This window comes from Choristoneura fumiferana, chromosome 7 (genome assembly GCF_025370935.1).
Source record: "Choristoneura fumiferana chromosome 7, NRCan_CFum_1, whole genome shotgun sequence".
NCBI lineage: Eukaryota > Metazoa > Arthropoda > Insecta > Lepidoptera > Tortricidae > Choristoneura > Choristoneura fumiferana.
This window is the reverse complement of record NC_133478.1, coordinates 9,437,367-9,461,249: the sequence shown is the minus strand read 5'-3', so window position 1 is coordinate 9,461,249 and position 23,883 is coordinate 9,437,367. Positions and strand designations below refer to the sequence as shown.

Genomic DNA, 23,883 nt, shown 5'->3' with positions numbered 1-23,883 from the left:
GGCGCGGAAGCAAGATGTTATATATCTACCTACAAGTTCGTTTCGTAACTATAATTTTAAGTACTAGGTATTTTATAGCACCTTCAAATAGATGACCTATTGACTGTTGTTTAAGTGTTGATAAATATAAAAGCCGATTTAATGACTGACTGACTAACAAATTAACGCACAGTCCAAAGTATTGAGACTAAGAGCTATTTTGCGTAGCGTTTAGCGCGAGCGCCAAGGACCGGTTTTTGGAAATTCAACCCCTAAAGGGGTATAGTAAGGGATGAAGTTTAGTATGGAAAATAGTAACCACAGATGTCAAATTTCGTGTTCTAACTATTGTAAATAAAAAAAAATGTGGTACTCGTGGTTTTTTTTCTAAATCAACCTTTAAAAGGGTTAAATAAAGGCTGATTTTTAGGTTAAATATTAAAAAAACGGCGTAGGTATTTAAAATTTTGCGAAATGCAGTTGGTACTTAAACCTAGGAAAGATGCTAAATGCTAACAGATTATACTATTTAAATTGTCGTAAAACGCCATTTATGACAACTAAAATTTAAACTGCTCAACTCACATTTATAGGTCGAGTTATTTCTTTACTCAATATATACATCAAGACCGTGTAGCACCAGTATTAGGTTAAAATTACACACACGCTGCGCATTTAACATCATAGTGTCAATAGGTATAGTAAAATAGCATTTAAATTTCTACTCAATCTTAGGGCCAGTGAAAACTGCATTTCAACTGCAATGTAACTGCTGACTACCCATACATTTTCATTGCAGTTCCGTTCTGCATGCAAACTGCACTGGACCTTAGAGTTCTAATAGAGTTTAGCCATATGCAATGCAGCCAAGAAAAAGTTATAAATAGAATCCTTTTACACCAAATAGCAGACCAGACTACATTTCTCGAATACCTACGGTATTGGTTATTGCCGGCATATGGCTAAAATCTCTAAGAACAGGTCCAGTACAAACGGACTATATTTCAACTGCAACTTAACCGCAACTGCTGACTGCCCGCCCATCCATACATTTTAATCGCATCCAATACCAACGAAGTTCCTAACGATGCTACTCTAGTTCATCGTCCAACATGTTGTCAGCTATCACGGAACCAGGCGCGTAATGACGTTAACGCCGAGATATAATGTCGTCGACATAAACGCCCGCCGTTCCTTGTGAGTTGCACCCCTCGGACCAATGGCAGCGATCCAACTGCTATCCGACGTTATTAAATAGCCGCCCCTTATCTAAGCAACCGTCGGACCAGATTCCAAATCAGCATTATCGGCCCTGTTTGATATTCCATCCTATTATACAACTTCATCCAATTAATTTCTACGGATAAGTTAGCAAGATTTTTAACCCAAATAAGATTTTATGAGGAAAGATTCTGAGTCATTATCTAAGTTAAACTCGCTAACTGACAACGGTGAAGTAAATTGGATAAGTTCGTTAGAATTTAACTCCAAAGAAAGGGCATTGTGTTGTTAATTTAAATGTTGCTTAGTTTCGCTGAGCCGAATTTCAATTTTGTTGAAACATCTCAGTCTCTGCGAGCTAATCTACGTTTAATTCAGATGATTAATCTTAATTCGACTTGAACGTTGATATGATCTGCCAGGTGTTGTTGATATTAACGACTGCTTTATTTAAAATAGGTTTACGCGTTCTATCTTGCGAATACTTTTTTTATTCCATTTGCTGTTCTAGTCTTAATTTTCACGAACATTCCGAGTAGTCTTAAATCCCTTGTAGGTATCGAACGAAGTGTACCATTCAAGGGGCTGAATGAAGTTTTATTTTTTATGGAATAAAATACGAGTATTCTAGTAAAATAACGCGGATGACGCATAAAGAAGTTTGTTCGAGGTTATCCATGTTTGGTTTTTTTCTAGTAAATTTTATTTACATTGAACAGAAAAGAATAGGTAAGTACATATCAATTCAAATAAAACTAACCTAAACGTAAAATACCTACATAAAAAGTCAAATAATAATAATAACGAAAACTAAAAGAATTGATTTAAACCAGACCCCTTAAGCAAGGTTCTGAAGATGCTAGCAGCGTTCCCTCTTTGATTTGCTAGGTTAATTCTTTATCCTAATTAATTTCTATGTTTGATTACATTTTTTTCCATATAATATTACTTTGAACAGATGTCTTTGGGCATATTATCAACTTGAATATATTTTATCTTACCTACATAAAAATAATATTCATTTTTCATTTGGTTATCTGATCGGTTTTTAAGGATCCTGTATTAGAAGGCAGTTTTAATTATTAAACGACACAAATGTGGCGTAGGTGTCATTGTTTCCGCGCACAAAGGCAGGTTTTAACGCGCGCTAAAATGGCAAAACGGCACCGCGTTTAAAATAGATCTGTGTACAATTCGCATGGCCACCGGGGAAATTTAGCCATACAGAAAAGTTCATCCGAATCGAGGTTAAAGTTTACAGGCCGCGCCAGTTTTATTTAATTTTCATCTCGGGATAATTTAAATTTGAGAGCAGACCATTTAATTTTCATAGCTTAGCGGAATCCCATTTCAGTAATGCGCGTTTATTAGTGACTAAGCGGCCGTGGCCTATTTGTTATCTCGCTGTGAAAACTCGTTTCAACGTTTCTCAGCTTCCCTCAGTGAAATACCAGGAAAATGGAAACACTACGCGGCGGATCGGCGAGTTAATCATGAAAGCCGAACACTCGAATACAGCTTCACACTTTTTCTCTTATTTGCCGTGGGATATGACAACTCTGATATGCGATAAAACATAATTATCACGTCTTTATTGTACACTTTTACATCAAACTCGACGTATTTAATAGCTCGAAAGGATTCTCAAGTTGAGATTATCCTCTGTGATTTGATTACGTTTAAAAGGAAAATCCGAAAATATTCTTTATTTAATCTGTTACAGAAAATTAAGATTGGTCCTATTATATCACATTATGATTAAAAATGTTTATTTGACGTGGTGTCGTGTACCTAAACATTTGTGAAACCAATTAGGTAAAAATGTAAAAATATCAGATTCATTTTTGTGTCTTGAATCGAAAAATGGTCCGCGCAAACCATATTTTTTTAATATCCTTTCTAACGATACAACATATACATACTATAAATTTAAACGAGGAAAAAGTGGAGACTACGTATAGAACAAAATACTATTTTATAGAATTTTATTTTACCACTTTGTTCACTTGTTTAACATGTCAATGCAAAGTTACAGCTTCTCTCTGTTCACGACTTATGAATAACTTAGAGGCTGTTAGACTAACAGCCTCTAAGTTAGTCATAAGTCGTGAACAGAGAGAAGAACATGGCGAAACTAGAGTTCCTTGTAAGACAACGGAACCCTAAAATGATTTTATTTCATTGTGTGCAGTGACCGAGCTGGGCGGCCTGGCGCGGCGTGCCGCCGGCTGCAGCGCCTTCTCTGCACCCTCGCCTTCGGCACACCACGACTCAGGTTAGTCACTAGATAGAGAACTATATCTTTGGGCTATAACGCGTCTCACTGCTGGACAAGACTCTCAGATTGAGAGAACATGAGCTATGTTCTTACGGTCCAGTGCGAATCGCGAACTTTTCATGCTCTATAGAATTATTTTATCACGGTTTTTTCCTCCGCTGAAAAGCTCATGGTAAATTTTAAACGTAATCCGAATCCTCATGGACCTCTGCTTGAGAAGGTATAAACTGAACCACTAAGATACGATGGCTTTTTTATCTATCCTAGACTAGTGAATTGAACTCCGCAATACCATATTAAGTTGCCCACAAGCCATAGAATACATAGCCAGAGGCTGTAGGTATATTATTGTCTAATGCACTTGGAACCACAATCGAATATTCACCACTTTCTTCTGTTCAAGGGTATATAATATACGATGAAGGTAGAAAAAGACAGTGAATGCGATCGTGAGTAATATAAATATATTATTTTTAACAACATTCTTTACCTCAACTTATATAATCACAATTAAACGACACTAATCGTAATTATATCGACTGTAACACATCCATCAATGAAAACAACATCGCTCAAATTAATCATCTTTAATGAGGTGGTATTGAGTGGTTTGGTAATCGAGCTTTAGTCGCTCTGTATCCGCAAGGTTGTGGCGTGGGAAAACGATAATGCAACTGGGCTGGCGAGCGTTGCGTTGGCTCAGCAAGGCCAGGGCTAAGGCCTGAAGCCTGTTGGCATAAATTAGCTGAGCGTATCAGTGTTTATGTTGTTAAATAAGGACTTGACGAGTTTATGTTTACTAGACAATACAAAAACCTCTGTATTGTTTATACCTAACTATTCTTCTAACTTCAATCGAATCAACTTAAGTTCAAGTCAATATTTTAGATTAAATTGATAGAACAAGTGTCACAATTTGACCCACGTGTCCTTGTTGTAATTTAACTGTAGTGCTAGGAAATGGCGTAAGATTAGCAGTATAATTATTTAAGTTGGTTCCTTTTTTGTTTGCTTTTTAAAATTCATTCAAAATTTACTAAGTATTACAATGATGTGTGGTAAAAAGGCAGACTAAATTAAGAGCCATAAATACCTACCTAGCAGTAAGTTTATCTCAAATGAAAGAATTTCCACTTAAATCTAGAATACTATATTTATAATGATAGTGACATTTCCAGCAGCAACAAAAATAATCATTAACATAAATCATAAATTCGAGTTAAACTTCATTAAACTAAAGCCAAAATGTGAATTGCCGGCTGCTGTGACTTTCTGGAATTCTTTAGTTTGCAGTCGAGTCGCCAGTCTGTTAGTAATTAATTCTTTTGCAGCTCCGTTTGAATAAATTACTCTGCATAATAATATGCTAGTTACTTGCGCAATTTTAATTCAGTTATGTAATTTGAATAGAGTGTAGGAACGTGAAGTTCAATGACGGAGTTTTACAAGTTTTGTTGTGGCAAATAGTAAATGGTGCGATATGTTAACGTTCCAAAATTGATATCAAATGATATGGACCCGGAAAACTCACGTCCTTAATCAAGTTAAGGTCTACGGACTAGCCTGAAACATGTCGAGCTAAACTAATAACTAACTAATATTATGAGTGAGTTTCATTGTTTAACTGTTTTTTCATCATCCCAGCCTATATACGTCCCACTGCTGGGCACAGGCCTCCTCTCAGAACAAGATCCGAGTGCTTGGGCCATAGTTCCCACGCGGGCCCAGTGCGGATTGGGAACTTCGCACGCACCATTGAATCGCTTCGCAGGTATGTGCAGGTTTCCTCACGATGTTTTCCTTCACCGCAAAGCTCGTGGTAAATTTCAAATTTATTTCCGCACATGAATTTCGAAAAACTCAGAGGTGCGAGCCGGGGTTTGAACCCACGACCCTCTGCTTGAGAGGTGATAGGTCAAACCACTAGGCCACCGCGGCTTGTTTTTTCATCTGATTGTTTTCAATTTCATCCCATTAAGGTCCTGATAAACTTGAGCATTCACTTGTAATCAGAACATCGAGCATTCGTCGTTTTTTAATTTATCGATCGAATTGAACAACGAACGGAGCCAATCATTTCTACGAATATTTACACGACCAGTCTAGAGAACGCCCCCTAGTAAATGCTCGGCAAAAAGCTCGAAACAAATTTACCGCCGTTTCATTTGAATGCTCGCTAGAACACCGGCAGAGTGCTCGCTAGAATGTTCTGTTTTTGTGAGCTTTTACCTGAAATGTAACAATCGCTAGAATGCTCATAGAATGGTCAATTCTATTCCTATCATTGAAATATTTTTGCTGCGGGATATTAGTGTGCACGGGATATTACTTTTAATGAACTCCGGACATTTTGACAAGTAGATTGAAGAAATTGGGAGTGAAAATATGAGAAAAATGTAATGAATCAGTGTATCATTTAAACTTTTTTTAATGTTAATTCTTTATTTCATAATCATATTAATACATAATTGTACATATGAAAAAAACATTTAATCTTAAACATGGTAAATGGTTGTATTTAATTTATAATTTAATGCTAATTTCAAGTCAGTTAATATTTGTTTTAAGACAAAAATACATTACTGTAACCTTTTAGCTTTTAGTAATTTTAATATAATATTAATAGTTAAGCCTCGAGAGATCCGCTACATTTAAGTACAGCGCACGTGTATAGTGTAATTACAATATGACCTAAATCTTTCCCGAGCGCTCTACATCCCAGAATAAAGTATTACGGGCAAAAAGCATTAACTATTGCAGAATTTTATAAAGAAACAAAGGTTCTTTCATATTTATAATTACCATAAGTTAATAATCTTGATTTCCGGCTGTTTCTAGATTTAACTTATAATTTTTACCAACTTAGAAAAGTAAAATGTAAACACGACATTGTAATTTCAAACTTGAATATCTCTAAAACGGCTGAATAGATTTTCATCAAACATAGCTAAGAACCACCTTAAGGAAACTCGCTTTCACGTAAAAAACTGCATCGAAATCGGTCCTTTTGTTTGAGACTTACGATTGCACAGGCAGTGAGACAGACACAAGCGTCAAACCAGTAACACCCCTTTTTCGCATGGGGGATAAAAATGCTTTAGCTCAAAATCAAATAAACATAAAATATAAGTTAAAAACTTTACAAAACTCCTTTTGCTTATACTTCCTAGTAATGTGCCCGTATCGATAAGTTGATGTTCAAAATAGAGAATAGAGTTATGAGCAGTATATAATATGCAAGAGGGGTTCTTAACTTTTCTACGTATCTATAGCAACTTTTACCTTTAGGTACGTACTACATGACTTATGCCAAGAAACGTGACGCTGCATTCACTGCGTACTTCACTCGCTTAGCAAGCGATGCAGGTATTACTATAAACCCAATAAAACCATAACAAAGCGGCACACGAGCGCAGCACACTAGACGGAATACCATCTCGCTCACAACGCTTCCTTAGCAGAGGTCCCAGAGGTCCCATTGGCAATAAAATCGCCCCGTGTGACTCCGCTCCTGAGAACAAGTTCACAGACTTGTTTGCGCTCGGTACCTAATGTTCAAAATGGGACTTAACTGGGTTTCCTTGTTCCCACGTGAACGCTGAATTAGCTCCTTGTTACGCTAGAACCTGGGAAATAAAAGGGAATTAAAACGTAAAAGACAAAGTTACACTTTAGCTAAGTTTTAAAGGTTTAATTAACTTTACTTTGACACAGTGGAGAGTAATGTATGAAAGGTTTTTTTTTTGACTGGATGGCAAACGAGCAAGTGGGTCACTTGATGGTAAGAGATTACCACCGCCCATAGACACCTGCAACACCAGGGGCACCAGGTTGCTATCTAAAATAATACAGAATAGGAATAAAAGGCATTCAAGATGAATAGCGAGTGCATCGCAATGTATTCGTACGTTGACGACCGGAAAGACTGAGAGGGTCCGGGTTCAATCCTTGCTCGGAACAGATAATTATGTATGAAGGAAACTAGTGTTTGTTCTCGAGTCTTGTATGTTTAACATATATTTAAGTATTCATTTATCTAATTTATTTGTTGTCTTGTCGTACCCATAGTACAAGCTCTGCTTGTTTTTAAACTAGGTCAATTAGTATACCTAAACAGTATTTATTTTTATTGCTAACAATAGTAACAATAACAATTGATTAATTATTTGTTTAAGAAATAGCAGAATATATAGCTAAAGTACCTAAAACACTACAAAGGCGTCGTAATATAATTTTCTAGCAATTATCTAGTTTATTTGAGAAACGGAGTAGGTAATAATCCGCTCTGATGTGCTCTTAAGGTTATGATTTCAGTTTAATTTCAGTGCTTAGTGTAAAAACCGATATGCAAAGCAGATTTTGTCTAAAAATAAAGGAGCCTCGAACGTGGCGGGAATGGAAATATGTAGGCCATCCAGGAGAGGCTTATTATGAAGGCAATATTGCGCGCCGTGACCGGCATTTTGTTACGCTCAACACCAGTAATTAGGTACGTAGAGCTTATTAGCGCCTTGGCTAACTTTTTATTATTACTCACTGGCATTCGCGAGGGATTTGTTTTTATGGGATTATAAGTCAGCTTTATCTTTTTCTAAGTATGCATAACATCAAACTTGCTGTACGCTACTGGTGTACACCATTTTTTTTCAATATTTGTATTGGGTCCATTGGGAAGATAAACCGAACAGGCAGACTTTCCATTGCATTTAGGTATGTTGTAACCTTATATTTACTATGTATTAAATTACTTAAACGTAAATATGGCTAAAACAACTTGTTGTTAGCTGCTAGCCTGCTACGCTAAAAAGTTCTTTTGAGTTTCGGTAAATATACAATGTCCATAAGTATTTCAACTTCACATTTAGCCTTTACATTTTTCTCTAATTTTCTTGGAAACTTAAACTTTTTTATTCGACTGTATGGCAAACGAGTAAGTGGGGCTCCTGGTGGTAAGAGATCACCACCGCCCATAAACATCTGCAACACCAGGGGTATTGCAGTTGAGTTGCCAACCTAGAGGCCTAAGATGGGATACCTCAAGTGCCAGTAATTTCACCGGCTGTCTGCTTTCTTTCTTCGGCCTTCTCGGAAAGTACAGCTTTACGCCATTTACTTACATTGAAATGATAATACAATTTCAGTCGAATACGGATAAAGATAGCCCATAAAAAGCTGACAACAACAATTTTCTTCTGTCGATGATCGGATTTTGTCTCTAGCTAAATTTAGGTCGATATTACACTCCTCAAGGGGATTTATTTATCACACTGATTTTATTCTGAGACGCTATTCAGGTAAACAAATCAGAAAAGGTTATTTTATTCATCGATTCAGGCATTGGGCGTCGTTATTGGATGTTCTTGGTCCTTGAATCTTGTTCGGGAGTTCGGGAGTGGCCTAGATTCAGAACGTCGGATTATTTCATGTTTAACACTCGATAAATCACTGTCATTTTTCTTATACTTCATCTATTTATCTTAACTACGAGTGTTAGCTTTCACTTATTATACTTCGCATGCGTTAGCTCTAGTAAGTATCAACTTGAATTTTAATTCCAAAATTTAGCTAATTTTCTCGTGGGCATTCCCAAAAATTACATCGTGTATAGCCAAAATGGCAAAACGGAACCCTTATAGTTTCGCCATGTCTGTCTGTCTGTCTGTCCGCGGCTTTGCTCAGGGACTATCAATGCTAGAAAGCTGTAATTTTGCACGAATACATATGTAAACTATGCCGACAAAATAGTAGTATTAAAAATTAAAACAAACATTTTTTTAGAGTACCCCCCATATACGTAAAGTGGGGGTGATTTTTTTTTCTCATCCAACCTTGTAGTGTGGGGTACCGTTGGATAGGTATTTTAAAACCTAATTAGTTAGGGGGTTGTAACAACGATTTTTCGATTCAGTGATTTCTTTGCAAAATATTCAACTTTGAAGTGCAAATTTTCATTAAAGTCGAGCGTCCAGTCCAAATTCAGGATGGTAGTAAGTATATCAAACTTAGGTACAAGAAAAAACTATAACGGTTAAGTTTTCTTGAGAATTATTAGTAGTTTAAGAGTAAATAGCAGCCTAAGGTATAAAATATACCTAAACTTGGAATATTCCGTACAAAATACGAAATCCTTAGAAAAATATTACTTAATTTTTTCCTAATGGCTACGGGACCCTATATCGGGCGTGTCCGAAACGCTCTTGGCCGGTTTTTGTAGTAGTTTTTTTGGTATTTTATTCCAATGTCGTGGGAATATCGGGATAAAAAGTAGTTAATTATGTTATTCTATTCTATTATATTCTATTCTATTCCAGGCGTACAGTCGTTTTAGCATGAAGGAGTGAAAAACGCACGCGCGCAAGAACTCACGTACAAACTTTTACATTTAAAAAATTTGTAGTTTTTTTTTTAAGAATATCCAAACACGCCAACGCTACGCTTTTCATACGACGTGATAGGGTAAACGTACTGCTGGGCTACTACGAAACTCGAAACTCAAAGTTCGTTTCATGCGGTCCCACTGATTTAATACGAGAGCGAGAGGGACGGTACGATACGAAATTCGAGTTTCGAGTTTCGTAGTAGCCTAGCAGGCGCGTCACTCGACGGAAAACAACGGGGGCGTTGATAAAAGAAAAGGGCTCGTTTTTGAAAATCTCTAAGTTGTACAAGTTTGTTAATATATTATTGGCGCTACCAGCTGATTGAGCAAAAAATGTGGTAGATCAACTGTTAAGGTAGGATTCACAACATCAAAACGATGTCAAAATCGCTTTTTTAACACCCAAACATTATTGGTATCCGAATGTTGCTCACTAAAACTGTTATTTTGTTACGAAATAACATTTTATTACATTTCCGACCATGGGCGAAGCTTCCCGCGCGCAGCCGAATAAATATTTGATATCGAGCCACGTTCGCGGCACAAACCACAATTTTACTTTATCACGGCCGTGTGTGCGCTGCTTTATGTCCATGACGATTTTAAACTCCGTGTTATGCGCCGAGTTTAAAAATGATCTATGTGGATAAATATTTATTTTTGAAGAGAAACGATTAGCCTATGCCATACGTGATATTTTCGGTAAAACATCGTAGCTGCCTATTTATTATAGTTAGTCAAATCCCAGCGGATGAATTTGTTTTAGGCGCAGTATCGGAAGCTAAACTCATAGTGTTTTTTTTTTATAAATAATATGATGGATAGATATTTTCAAAACGAAACTCTGAAAGAGATCTAATAAACTTAAGAAGGCGTTAGCTGCCCCGCTCATATAAGAACAGATATTTTTATAAGTTAGGGGGAAATCTAGGGGAAATGGAGCAGGCGGGTCACCCGATGGTAAGCATCACCGCTGCCCATTAACGTTCGTAAAATACGCCACGTTGTTGGCTTTTTGAGGAATTAATAGGGTCGTGCAATAAATTCAAGATGATTTAAAGGCACCATACAAATTCTGATAAGTGATTCAGTATTGATAAAATAACATAAAGTATTTTTCATTGAACTTTAACAATTTGAAGTCCGTAGTACGTTCGTAACTCAACCATATGCTTTAACAATACAAAATTTTGAATGTTAAAAGAAATATGAAAATTAGTTCTGTGAAAGTTATACTGTAGTAAAATTAGGATATGTACTTACAATTGGCGTAATATAAAATGATAACTACAAAACAATAGGCTACCCATAAGCAAAATAATTGCAGTACATCAATGGCGATCTGTCCTCGTGATAAGTGATCCAATATCGGACGGTAATAAGGCTAGAATGGGCCGTTATCGTTATCTCTAAATGTATATTTAGGCGCGTCCGTGCCCCGGCAGAGGATCCAGTGACCCTTGACCCAACTACCCCACTACCCTACGCCTACCCCGCGACTCGCCCGGCCCAGCCCTTTTCTCTCCCGACTCGCCTAACAACGTTTCTCGATTTACACAAAGGTTGCGGCGTAAACAAAACACTGTGAATTATTTCGCTACGAGTTGCCGAGTTGGTCCCGGCTGGCGCGATTTGAAAGCAGCTCTAACTGCGCGCTTCTCAACCGTATCGCTTCTCTTACCTTTTTCCTTAAAGATACGCAGAAATCGTTTGATTGAATTTTAATAAAATACTGGAATAAAATATATGTACCTGACGCGTTCTGTGTGCACTGTTTGCGGTTAACAGGACCTTGTACAAGATCCGTCAGAGTCGCTACCAACACTAAGTAATTTGTGCTGCTATAGTCCAGTTTGGAGAGTAAGATAGTACACTACTACATGAGGGATACGAGTAGTCTATCTTCTTTAGGCTCTTTCTCTAGACTGGAAATCTTCCTAACTTAGTGTCCATGGGTATTAGGATCACTTAACACCAGATGACCGACTTGTTTGTTTAGCCTTTCTATCAAAAGAGATCTATCTAATTCAAATCAATAACATGGATATACAAGCTTAAAAGAAACTTGTATTAGTGCTGGAGTAAATAAAAGTTGTATTATATCTGATAACCATCGTATATAATATCAGTATTTTTGTCGACAGTATAAAATAGTAGTTAAAAGTAATATTACAACGTAAAAAGTAAAATTATGTCGTGTACCTAACTGATTATGTCATGCGTGCAGGCAAGAGTAGGTATGTCATAATCAATTATCATTTAAAATTTAGTTTAACTAATGAATGAAATTTACAAACAATGTCTTCGAATAAGTATTTTAATAATTACGTAAGCTTGAGCTCGGCAATAGCTTGTGACATTGACCTGGTTAGCATGGGCCTCGTCCGTCTGACTCGTCGCGTATTTGCACGAGAACCGCTGGTAACGCCGCAGGCTTTCGTCGGAGACAAATTATTAAGGAAACGACGTTCAGAATATGCCATAACACGCCAGACGCTTATTCAACTCTTCATCGTAAAGGATTATTGGATGGAATTATGGCTGGGGGCCCATTCGGCCCGTTCTCGAGATTAGACCCTAATAGAAAAGCTTTGTTTCCTCTTTATTGCCGCCGTGGTAAATGATTTTGTTGCGTCTCCATTTTTGTGTCGGAGTACGTGTTATATTCGGTTATTAGAGTCGTTGACGTTTATCGAGTGAGGCTCGGCTGGAACACGTTCGCAGCGAATTAGCTCTGTTGTTTTGCTTTTTGTTTTGCTATAGTTGAAATATTTATCGCCTCGTTATATCTTTAGTGAGTATTTATTTTATTAAATTATTACTTAGTTATTTATTTTAGGAAAACAAACTGCATTGTATAAAGGACAAAAATATTACAATAGCTACAACAGTTTGCACTACATATTAATAAGAAATATAAAATGCTACTTATTAACTTTGCTTATTGGTTATTGTTGTTATAACCATTTGTAGGTATTTGTTTTTACAAGCCAGTTTAGGTCTGAAATCTTGCAACCCGAATTGAACCTAATACTAATAAGTACTTACTGATCCAATCGCCTAGTACGGATATGTACACTCATCAGAAGTGTCTAGGGATAATTTTTGTTTTGAACATTTCACACACACACACACACACACACACAAACATCGCGCCTGTATTCCCAAATGGGGTAGGCAGAGCACGCGAAAACGTTTGAACATTTCAATATAAGTAGACATATTAGGTACAGACAGCAACAAAAATATACATACGTTTGAAGTGCCAAAAATTTGTATACCAACAGGACTTTATTGCCTGAACATTAAGGTCGTGTATACATATTTTTTTCACTATGGCTGTATTCATATCTTTGTTGCTCACTGTACTACTGAGTCAAAACATCTGTCTAGGGATAATGAGTACCTATCCCAAGACTTTTTTGATGTGTGTAAGTAGTTTGGATGGCAATGCAAGTAGTAGTAGTCAAAGCGAACTGGCGTGCCGCAATGTTCATACTTATTTCAAGTCCCGCCCACCACGGTACGTATATATGCTAGAGCCGAGATTTACTCGTCTGATTTACGTTTCTAAAGAATTATTATTCGTAGATAAATGCTAGAGTTTCTTTACCTAGGTAAGTACCTGTTATTAAAAAATACACTTTTCATTTACCTACTCGCAGCCCAGCCTACCTACTGCAATAAACTCTTTTCATAAACGTTTTAAACGCCTAAATGGACACTTATCGCAATTATCGCTGGCCTTAATACACGTGACCGTACTCTGGAGGCAATTTTTAAAAATATGAACATGATTTTTTTATTCTCAACAGTCAGGACAAAGGGTCTTCCTTATACTCGTAATTGCGTATCCAATCATTAATTACAACTTAAATATTTAAGCGCAATCCTACCGGTCTCAAAAAAAATTAACATTGACACAATGTATGTATGTATGTATGTATGTATGTAAACTCTTTATTGTACAAAAGAAAATAAACAAAACACAATTGACAAACTTTGAGATACTTGTATAAAGGCAATGTTAATTTTTTTTTTAAATATCTACATCTCTCTATACACATGCATTTTTAGTACTACTACCTATATTTTTCTCCAGAAACTATGCCTAAATAGTTTTAGCCGTTTTCGAGTCCTGTAGTTTCAACCCTAACAGCTGACAAGGTCAATAACCGCACTTTGACCTAATTAATAAACAATAAGTAGTAACTTGGTGACGTTATTGATGGATGACATAAAGTGGGTGCATTGACAATGTTTTTGTTTTGCAACCTATTTGTTTCATCGATAATTATTACAATGACAATTAGTCACAATTATTATATCACACTCTTTAAACTAATTTGCTTAATAACGCCACTATTTGAGGCTAGAGATTATCTCAATTTGGTACTGTTATACGCAGAGTGCAACTACAATACCTCTGTGACGTTGCGTCAATAGAAGACGGAGCACCAGCTCAGTCCGTGATAGAAGTACGTGAGAAATTTAATAAATAAAAATAAAATAAATAAAAATAAAAAGACATTTATTGACACATTAAAAAAAACACAATGAACATAACAAAATACAAAAATAAAAAACAACAGACACGTTACAAATATGTGGCAATAGGCTCAAGCTCAGCATACACATGCTGCCGGTCGACAACCGGCGGCGCTGATTTTCAGCCTGCGCCCGTCTCGCGGCACGTTTTACACAGTCAAGCACCTAAGCAAAGCTAAGTAAGCACCTAGTTTGGGGACAGATCATGATGGATAGGTTAATTTGCGCCTCACCATTGTCCACCAAGGTCTTCAGACCTGGGTGACACTCTTTCCCGGCCCGGATAATATCGACGTGGAAATACCGATCCTGTTTTTTGTGAACACGCCCGTAGGCACTGACATGAGCTTCTATGGACGTGTACAAGAAAAACAGGGTTGGTATTTCCATGTCAGTATTATCCGGGCCGTGAAAGAGTGTCACCCTCCAGAAAAATTAAGGTACCTGCTCAAATTGCCGTCGAAACTTTTTCCACATGAAAATTGACCTGTTTGCTAATTTGAAATTCACATAAGTTCTGTTCCCAGTGTGAAACTAGAACTAAATTGGTGCTCGCAGCACGACATGTTGAGGGAGAGAAGGTATATTTTGAATCGTGTTACACTCAAACTACTTTGTTTAAATGCGCAAAAGCAAAATTTACATTTCACACATTGCCATTTCTGCATTTCACGACATTATGTTTCTACGTTATATAGCAGAAAGCCAATTAAATTAATCCAGAGCTTAGTTATTGTGGCTCAGTTAATTCGCACAACACTCCAGGTCATGTCTGAATAATTAAACAAAAGGATTGAGTACATAGTTGACTATAAACATAAATCAACTAGCATACTGCAAACAGGATTCGATTCATACGAAGATTAGTTTTACTTATGAGTTGGAAGAGGGACATTAATTAGCTTTCCTTGATGTGAAGGTAATGGCGAGGGCGGATGGTTCTTTGGCACATACCGTCTACAGGAAGCCGACGCACACAGATAGATATTTGAACGCGTCGTCTCACCACCATCCCAGACATCTCCAATCCGTTGCGAGTTCATTACAAAATAGGGCATTTGATTTGTGTGACCCTGAATTTGTTGAAGACGAGTTGAGACATGTTCAGGAGGTACTAAAGCGTAACGGATATGTGGTGAATAAATGGCAGCCCAGAAGGAAACGTAGAACCAGATATCCTGATGTAGCTAGACAGCCTGCATATATGCCTTATGTGAAAGGAGTGACGGACAAAGTTGGAGCCGTTTTAGGTAAGTATTCCATCAAGGTGGTGTACACGCCTTTGTCCAAAGTCGCGAGGCATATTAGGACACCCAAGGATGTCGTTCCCTTCCAAACACCGGGTGTTTATAGGGTTGATTGTAGTTGTGGTAGTTCCTATATCGGACAGACGAAACTAACAATAGCTGAGAGGGTCAAGGAACACATTGCAGCTGTTAAAAATCGCCAGGTAAACAAGTCAGCCATAGCCGAGCATTTGTTGGAGTCAGGGCCAAACCACTGGATTGAGCTTCACAATCCCAAAATTCTGTCCACGGAACGTCATTTTTACTCAAGAATGGTACGTGAAGCGGTTGAAATAAAAAAGCATAAGAATTTCAACCGGGACGATGGGTATAAGCTTTCATCTTCATGGAATCCTGTTATTAATAAGTGTCGGCGTCGGGATGAATGGTTTGAACAGCATGAAATGGCGCCATTTCACGATATGCCTAGGAATTTCGTGATCTGGCGGATTTTACAATCGGCCGCCGACATATAGATTGTGACCGCCGATCTCTTAATCGCTCGGCATCACCGCTACAAGCGGTAGCGAGCGATCCCTAACGACACTAATGTGACACATCATCCGCATTAATATACTACCGTTGTCCCGGAATTGTCTCACCCACTGTCTGTATTCCATCGGCTCCCTCTTTCTTAGTTAATTGGGCTCCATTATTTATTTTTCCTTCCTTGTTTTCGTCGTCTCGTCACTCTGAATGAAAAGAAATGCTTTTTTCGGCCTCTTCTTACATAGTTAGCGAGCATTATCTGGAACTTTCCGCCCTTTCCCGCTATGAAATGAGCTTGTTGATGTTATTCGTTTAGTAATTTCGAATTCATTTTGTGGTCAGGTTTTGTTTTATTGTTTTATTGCTAGGCTTTTTTGGATTCAGCGGTTTGTTTTTTTGTAAGATTTAAAATTGTATGTGTAGGTACTTACCTGTTTTTTGCTAATAAAATTCGTTACAATGTTTTTTTTTATATTTACTACCTACCTTAAATCGATGATTGTCAAATTTAGTGTGTCGCTATTAAGTCTTATTACCTGTAAATATTGGAAATTGTCCAAACACGGCTACGTACCTAAAAGGTACCTACTGTGTTACCATATGTCAGTTTGTAGAAAACTGTAATTTTAAGTATGTGAATGTTGCTTGGGTATGACGTTGATTATGTGTTTAGAACGAATAAACTCCCTCGAAAGTGACCAAAAAAATGTGATTAAAAGAAATCCGTGTAACCAAGGAACATTTAGCAGAAAAATTCCGATCGCAGTCACAATATTTTTTCTAATTGGCACTTAACGTATAAATGCTATCCAATTTACGTCAATACCTTCCTCGAAATGAAATAGTGTGTTCGCTCTAATAAGGAATGAAGGCTAAATTGTACAATTTACTTGTATAGAAATACAAGTCGTAAAACAGAAACTTATTACCATAAATTGGCAGCGTTGGCGGCGAGGGAAATTGATTTCAGACTCAATAAGCAGACACCTGCAGCCATTTCCATATGTAGACCGCTTTTTGTTATATGTCTGAGTCTAAAATTGTTTTTTGATCTCCGTAACCATTTAGGAAACTTATGCAATACCTACTGTGCTTATAATATAGTATTTGTAGCACAATTCTTGGATATAAATCTTTTTTTGCATAAAAATGCATAAATAAATACATTTTGCAATAAACTTTGGCATTAAAATGTTTTGACTAATGACATTCTTTACTACGTTACTTGCAAAGACTATTATGTAATAATCCATACTAACTAAAAGTAACTCTTTTTGCCTGTTTCTTGCCTTTACATGCTTCATGCTTAAACCACTGAACCGATTTAGATTAAATTTGGTAAGGAGATAGCTTATGTCCCAGAAAATTGCTTGGTTGGAATAACGATTTATGAATTCTTCCAAGCCCCGAGCAAGAGATTTGTATAATTTGTCTACCTACTCATAATATTATTCGTCTCCGGCATGAATTTCTTTTCAACTTGTTAGGGATATTTAAACTAATCCGATTATTCTGATTAATCCGTTTTGTTTAGTATGTAACGAAGATCCAACTAAACCGATTAGTTCCCGTTGGAGTAAATTAGTTCTGGATTGTAAAATGCACGGTAACTTTACCGAGAATTTCTAGGACAGTGAAACGCAGCAAACAGCTTTGGACTTTGATCCTATAAACACTTGTAGATTTGTGTGAATGCTTTGCTTGAATTTCTACCTTAATGAATCTCCAATACTAGTTGACTAATATTGACTATTACATAGTCAATATTTCGCTCACTTATCTTTTCCAGCCGTGACCGATACGATGGTATGAAATATGTTTTTTACGGCACGTCGGTAACGCGCCAGACCTTTATGTATGTCATTTACGACGACATTTAGTACGTACACGATATTTTTAAAGCCACTTATATAAGTAAAAATATCAACGAAAAATACGCCAGCGAAAGGGTTCTTCTGAAAAGCCTGTAAATGAAATCTTTTCGTACTTACCTTCAGCTTTCAATCCCTAGTAATCCTTTTTAGTCAACAAATAAACCTGAACAGGGATATGAAAATATCGCTAGTACTTTGTGTACTCTACGAAAATACTTTACTATCTTGTATACCTATTGCTGCAGCCCGGTAGGTGATAAATCGTTGGATAGCGAGCTGTGACTGGCGGATAGATAGATGAACCAACAAAACAAAATTAATAAATAAGAGCTGGTTGCTCCCGGTGCTTCGGTTAAAAAGGTTTAAAAGAGTGTACGGGACATACGGGATACGAATAGCCTCAAAGGTTTAATTTAGTAGCGAAGCATGAAGTATTTGGCCGAAAATCTGTTCCGAATAAATCGTTCTACTTGGACACATGGCAATTTGCGTGCCGGCGCCACGTTCCGGCTTCTTTATTTCGCCACCTCATATTTTTGCATGTTTATTAATTATTATGTAATTGACTTCTGTCGGTCGCATTCGTATTTACGCGTTCCGTTAGGCCAATGAATAAATAGAACATTGAAAATACTAATTTGCCTATGCCTGATCTGGTCAATTTAAAATTAAAATCAAGGTTTAGTTTTCCTTTGAAACTGATAGACCTGTGTAAGTGCCAATTTTCAGGAGAGCGATTTTATGTTTGCTTTTAAGTAAAATCTCTTTCAGCGTAGAATACGTGTTTGCTAACTTAAATATGTTTAAAAATAAGTGCAAAAATCTAGCTTCCTCTTCGTAAAACTTTGATAAAGAAACATAGAGCAGTGTTGAATATAATCAAGGATTTTGGTGAGATGTGCATGGTGTGTGTTTATATTCCTTTATGCTACAACGGCTAAATGGATTTGTATTAAACTTGATACGTAGATAACGGACCTCTGGATTTATATATGGGCTACTTTTTACAGCTTTATTCCCACAGTATTTATCTAAAATCCTTAAGTAAAGCGCCTAGCGCTTAGTTAAAGGCTAACCCCTGTTTCACCATCTATTGATTAAATTTATTTGACGGATAAATGTGATGCTGTCTCTGTTTGTTTTGTTCAAATAGACGAAGACGGCATCACGTTTATCCGTCAATTAAAATTAATCAATGGGTGGTGAAACAGCCCTTGTCTGTCGTCTCTCTTCTATGTTGCTACACTCTTGACAGAGTGGTAGTGGTCGTCGGATAAGGACTAGTAGTGAATCTTCATCACGACTAACCGCTAAGTTTAGAAACATTAAATTTTCCACCAGTGGTCATTGGAAGTACAGTCGAACCTTTTGATTCCTGACTCACCGTAGAACGTTTTCATAGTGTCACAATAAATTCCCTTGTCAAGCAATGCGATGTTACTATGACTTTTCTAGGAAATTGTTCTATATCTATAGTGGTTCACGATTTATTGGGTTCGAGCGTACAACGTAAACGATGCAACTTTTGAGAATTAAATAAATAAATATCATGGGACACCTGACACCAATTGACCTAGTCCCGAACTTAGCAAAGCTTGTACTATGGATACTAAGCAACGGATAAACATACTTAAGTATAAAGATAAATACATATTAACATCCAAGACCCGAGAACAAACATTCGTATTATTCATATAAATGTCTGCCCCGGCCGGGGAATCGCACCCGGGACCACAAGCTTCGTAGTCAGGTTCTCTAACCACTTGGCCATCCGGTCGTCAAATTCCCACGGGACTTTGGTAAGATCCCGAAATTTCAATTCAACTATGTAGTACTTAATAAAGTTACAATAGCATACAATGACAACTTCCGTGGTTTCTTAAGGTAGGTACACCTCACCGCAATGGAGTTCCGACCTCCTGCCACCTTCGTTTAAAAAGCCAATAAAACACCGCCGAAGTGTCAGAGGGCCGCACGTACAAACAGTGTCGGTATCTTTGAAATATGGTTTAAGTTGGGAGCTGCCTAAACAAACATAATGATACAGGACGTTTTCTGATCCGAGCTTAACTTATAAGTTCGGGAACAATGATCGCTAAGCCCCGGGTCGGATAAATTTGTATTGATTGGGAAACAATGACACCTTTACCGGCTTTTTGTTTTGGAAAAATAGGGGTATTTTTTCAACTTACGGAAATGTTGAATGACACGTTTATAAGTGAGAATACAGACTGCCAGCTTGGTAAATTGTGCAAAATCTTCGCCTGAGTTACGTTTTTATAAATTCGTGATTTTAGAAGAGGCCGTGGTTTTTAGAATGTCATCTACGAGTATCTATAAAAATAGTACCGGGTGGCATGGGTGAGTTAGTGTAATATGAAAACATAAGTCAAAAATATCTGTTGTAAGAATCCATGTCATCAATTTTAGTGACAAATAACTTATACTCTAAGCTTCTTTTTCACGCTAAAATGGCTGGATAGATTTGAATGAAATTTGTTACAAAGATAGAGTAGGTATATCTCGAACTTGAATATCTTGAATAACATAAACGCAAAATTTCATCCCGACATCTCCACTAGATTGGGATAAATTGGGCACAGGTGTTTGTTATCACATTAACACTGTAATTTTTAAAATTTTACTGGGATTTTTTGGAACCGCGGGTAAAACTAGTATTTGAAATGAATATCATAGGATTTCGTTTTTGTTCTGAAAAGAAATATTAAAAGAAGCGCAGGAGTAAATATAAAAACTATAACCATCTTCCCTTGTACAATGGAATGGAAATAGTTAGATTACTGTGCAGAAGTTATAACTCGAACACATAACGAGTTGAAAAGCTTTTTATCGAATTGGGTGTCCGTTAAGAAGTTATGCGAAGTGTTAAGAAGTTTGAAACTGGCTGAATTGGCAATCTATTCCTGTCTCGATGCAGGTTCACGTTCCTCGATTGTATGTAAAAATACAACTGTCTATTGATTCGTAAGGAAACCTGGCACATACCTGCGAAGTAATTCAATGGTGTGTGTGAAGTTCTCAATCCGCACTGGGCCCTCTCATTCTGAGAAGAGACCTGTGCCCAGCAGTGGGACGTATATAAGCTGGGATGATGATGATGATGATGACTGACTACCTGGGTAACCGAGCTTTGCTCGGCCTAAAATTCTAGAACACGCGTTTACCCAATGATAAGACGAAGCTAGAGCAATCAAAAACCCTCACAAAACTTTCATCTAGGTTCATTCTTAGAACCGTTTACGTGATCTTTGAAATACATGTATTGGCTTTGTGCACGACATCAGCGCCACCTAGCGTCCGCAACTTTTTTAGCTCTGATGCTCTGACGTTTTGAAATTTTATCGCGACATTGTGACAAAAATCAAACCTATAACGTATTAATTTATAATACAAAATTTCTGTGATACCGTTATTTGAGTGGACAAAAGGTTGTGAATTCATTTTTGGTCATTAAAATTAAATGAGGTAAGTCAAATTTATTCAAAAAGTGAGTTTTATTTTCGTTATGTCAGGGTTTGTTTACTTCATGTTTAGTTGTACTTTTACTGTAAAACGAAAAGATAAGCTATCTTATTGGATTCTTTGAATAATAGTAAAATTATATAATTGTTCTTATATCGCTAGTAATAAATTAAATATCGTTTTCAGACCAAAATGAGTATCATTTTGAAGACCGGTTTTGTGAGTATCACTCAATATAAAATTTCAACCACAAACCGTTTCATAAGGAAAATTGTTGCTGGACATGTCCGAGATGTAGAGGAATTAAGAACAAAACAGGGACAGTGTTCAATAATTCAAGCTCGCATCATAACACAAACATCTATTACTAAAATTAGGTAGTTAAAGTCTATACAAATTGCTTTGTTAATGACAGATTAATGTGAGTATGACAGCTGTCATACTCATCATCTAGATGACAGAGCCTAGATTATTTCTTCTTTTGGCCACTATGAGCGCTGCGATAGATTTCATTACCCCCACCTAGTACTTCGCACCCTCCCAATAGGTAATATAATTGATTGTTTAAAGGTCAAGGTAAAGATTAGAAGTATACGCAACACGCTACGCTTCACTTCTTGTTGTAAATTCAGTCGCTAACGTTTAGGCTGCGTTAATTTCCACCAGAGATGTCCGAGGATGTGTGACGAGGAATCTGTTTTACATGAACCAATAGACACGCTTCATTTACCTCGCCTTGCTCCGCTCATCTGTTTCCACTAGAGCTGTGCTATGCGAGGATTATTATTGCGAGGAGGAATTAACGCAGCCTAACGCTTACATATGTATTAACTGAGGTTATAAGGCCTCACCGTTATTCTAATACTTTCTCCTAAACAAGGAAGCGATTCCCATTGACGCTCTCACTACCATCTCCCGATTGAACAACTGATTATGTTAAAAGTGCCGACTTGCCAGTGAAAATGGCCCCGGTTGTCTTTTTACGGCAACAGTAATTTGCGGGACAGCCTGCCTAATTAGGTTCGTCTGGGCATAATAGATGTTTTTACTCCGCTCTAAAGTAAGGAAAGCTCCAATTAGCTATTTAAAATAAGGTTATTTACTTCGGAGTATCACGGCGCTGCAGGAAAATAGTCGTTTGCGCTCTTTGTGTCGTTAGTCGTAAGTTTATGCATTTGTTAAATCTTATAATGTGTTTTTAAAATTTATTCGGAATAAATATTTAATTATGATTGGTTTTTTGGAGTCTTTTTTGTGTATTTTTTTTGTGTGACGTCTCTCGATGAGAGCGGAACATAGATGTCGCTAGTGCTGCTGCATAAGTAGCGTAGTAGAAATAAGCAACCTGAGATATGTATGCATAGGAAGAATTCGTGTCTAGATTCCTGTCCAGCGGTGGTGTAGGGGAAGCACGCAGCACGGATTGCTGAGGACCTGGGTTCGATTCCCAGCGCTGGTCTCTTTTTCTGGTTTTTCTGTACATCCATGTCTCAGTTTGTATTATCGATATAAATATTTAAGTATGCGGTTTCCGGAGGCCGGAATTTAAAGTTGTGGTTAACGATTTTTTTAATGTAGGGGAGACTTATGGATGGCAAGCGCAAGCATGGTGGACAAGTTCTGATGTATAAATACGTGCTAAAGAGGCACTTGAAGAGCTGCAACATAGTGCCGTTTCAGTGGGAGAATGAGGCCGCTAATCGACAAGAGTAGAGAGCTCGGCTGAAGCCGGCTGAAGGCCAAAGTCTACGACTTTGAACTGAGACGGCACTGTGACTTAGGTACAAAACGCAATAATCTGAAAGCGATTATCTCTTATAATTATGTCAACGGTGTGCTGTTACGGTTACAGCATGCAAAGCTGTTGCCATGGCCAAAATCGGCCCAAATTAGATCATCATAGGTATTGGTTCAAAATCAAAGACGTAGATTATATTTCGAATCAAAAATTGCGACAAGAAACCATTAGCGTTCCTCCAGTGGTGTTGAGTCAAACTAACTCAACTTTTTATCTGCTGTAATATTTCGAATTTACTTTATAACACTCCTTTCTCAATGGGCCGGTAACCCACCTTATCCGCATCAGGCGACCCACCGTATATATTTATCAGTTCCCAGTATTGACTCGCCAGTTTTTAACGCTCATTGGAAAATGAAGAACTAGGTAGTTTTATTGAGCAAAACATGTATTAAAAAAACGAAACATTTGCAACTCTTTCATCATCACCATCAATTCTAATTTAATCAAGGGTAAAAAGCTCCAAGTAAATTTAATTAATCTGCAACAAACCCGACTACGAAGTTGAACACGGAGAGAGGTGAAAAATTTACTCTCTAACGAAAACG

At 37.2% G+C, this 23,883-nt stretch overlaps 1 protein-coding gene across 1 annotated transcript in view; it reads left to right on the top strand.

Moving 5' to 3' along the window:
* Positions 1-23,883, top strand: part of LOC141429678 (uncharacterized) — a 264,174-nt gene that overhangs the window by 110,361 nt on the left and 129,930 nt on the right. Inside the window, 1 exon segment of the mRNA XM_074090108.1 lies at positions 3,392-3,475. Coding sequence (XP_073946209.1) covers positions 3,392-3,475 — 84 coding nt within the window.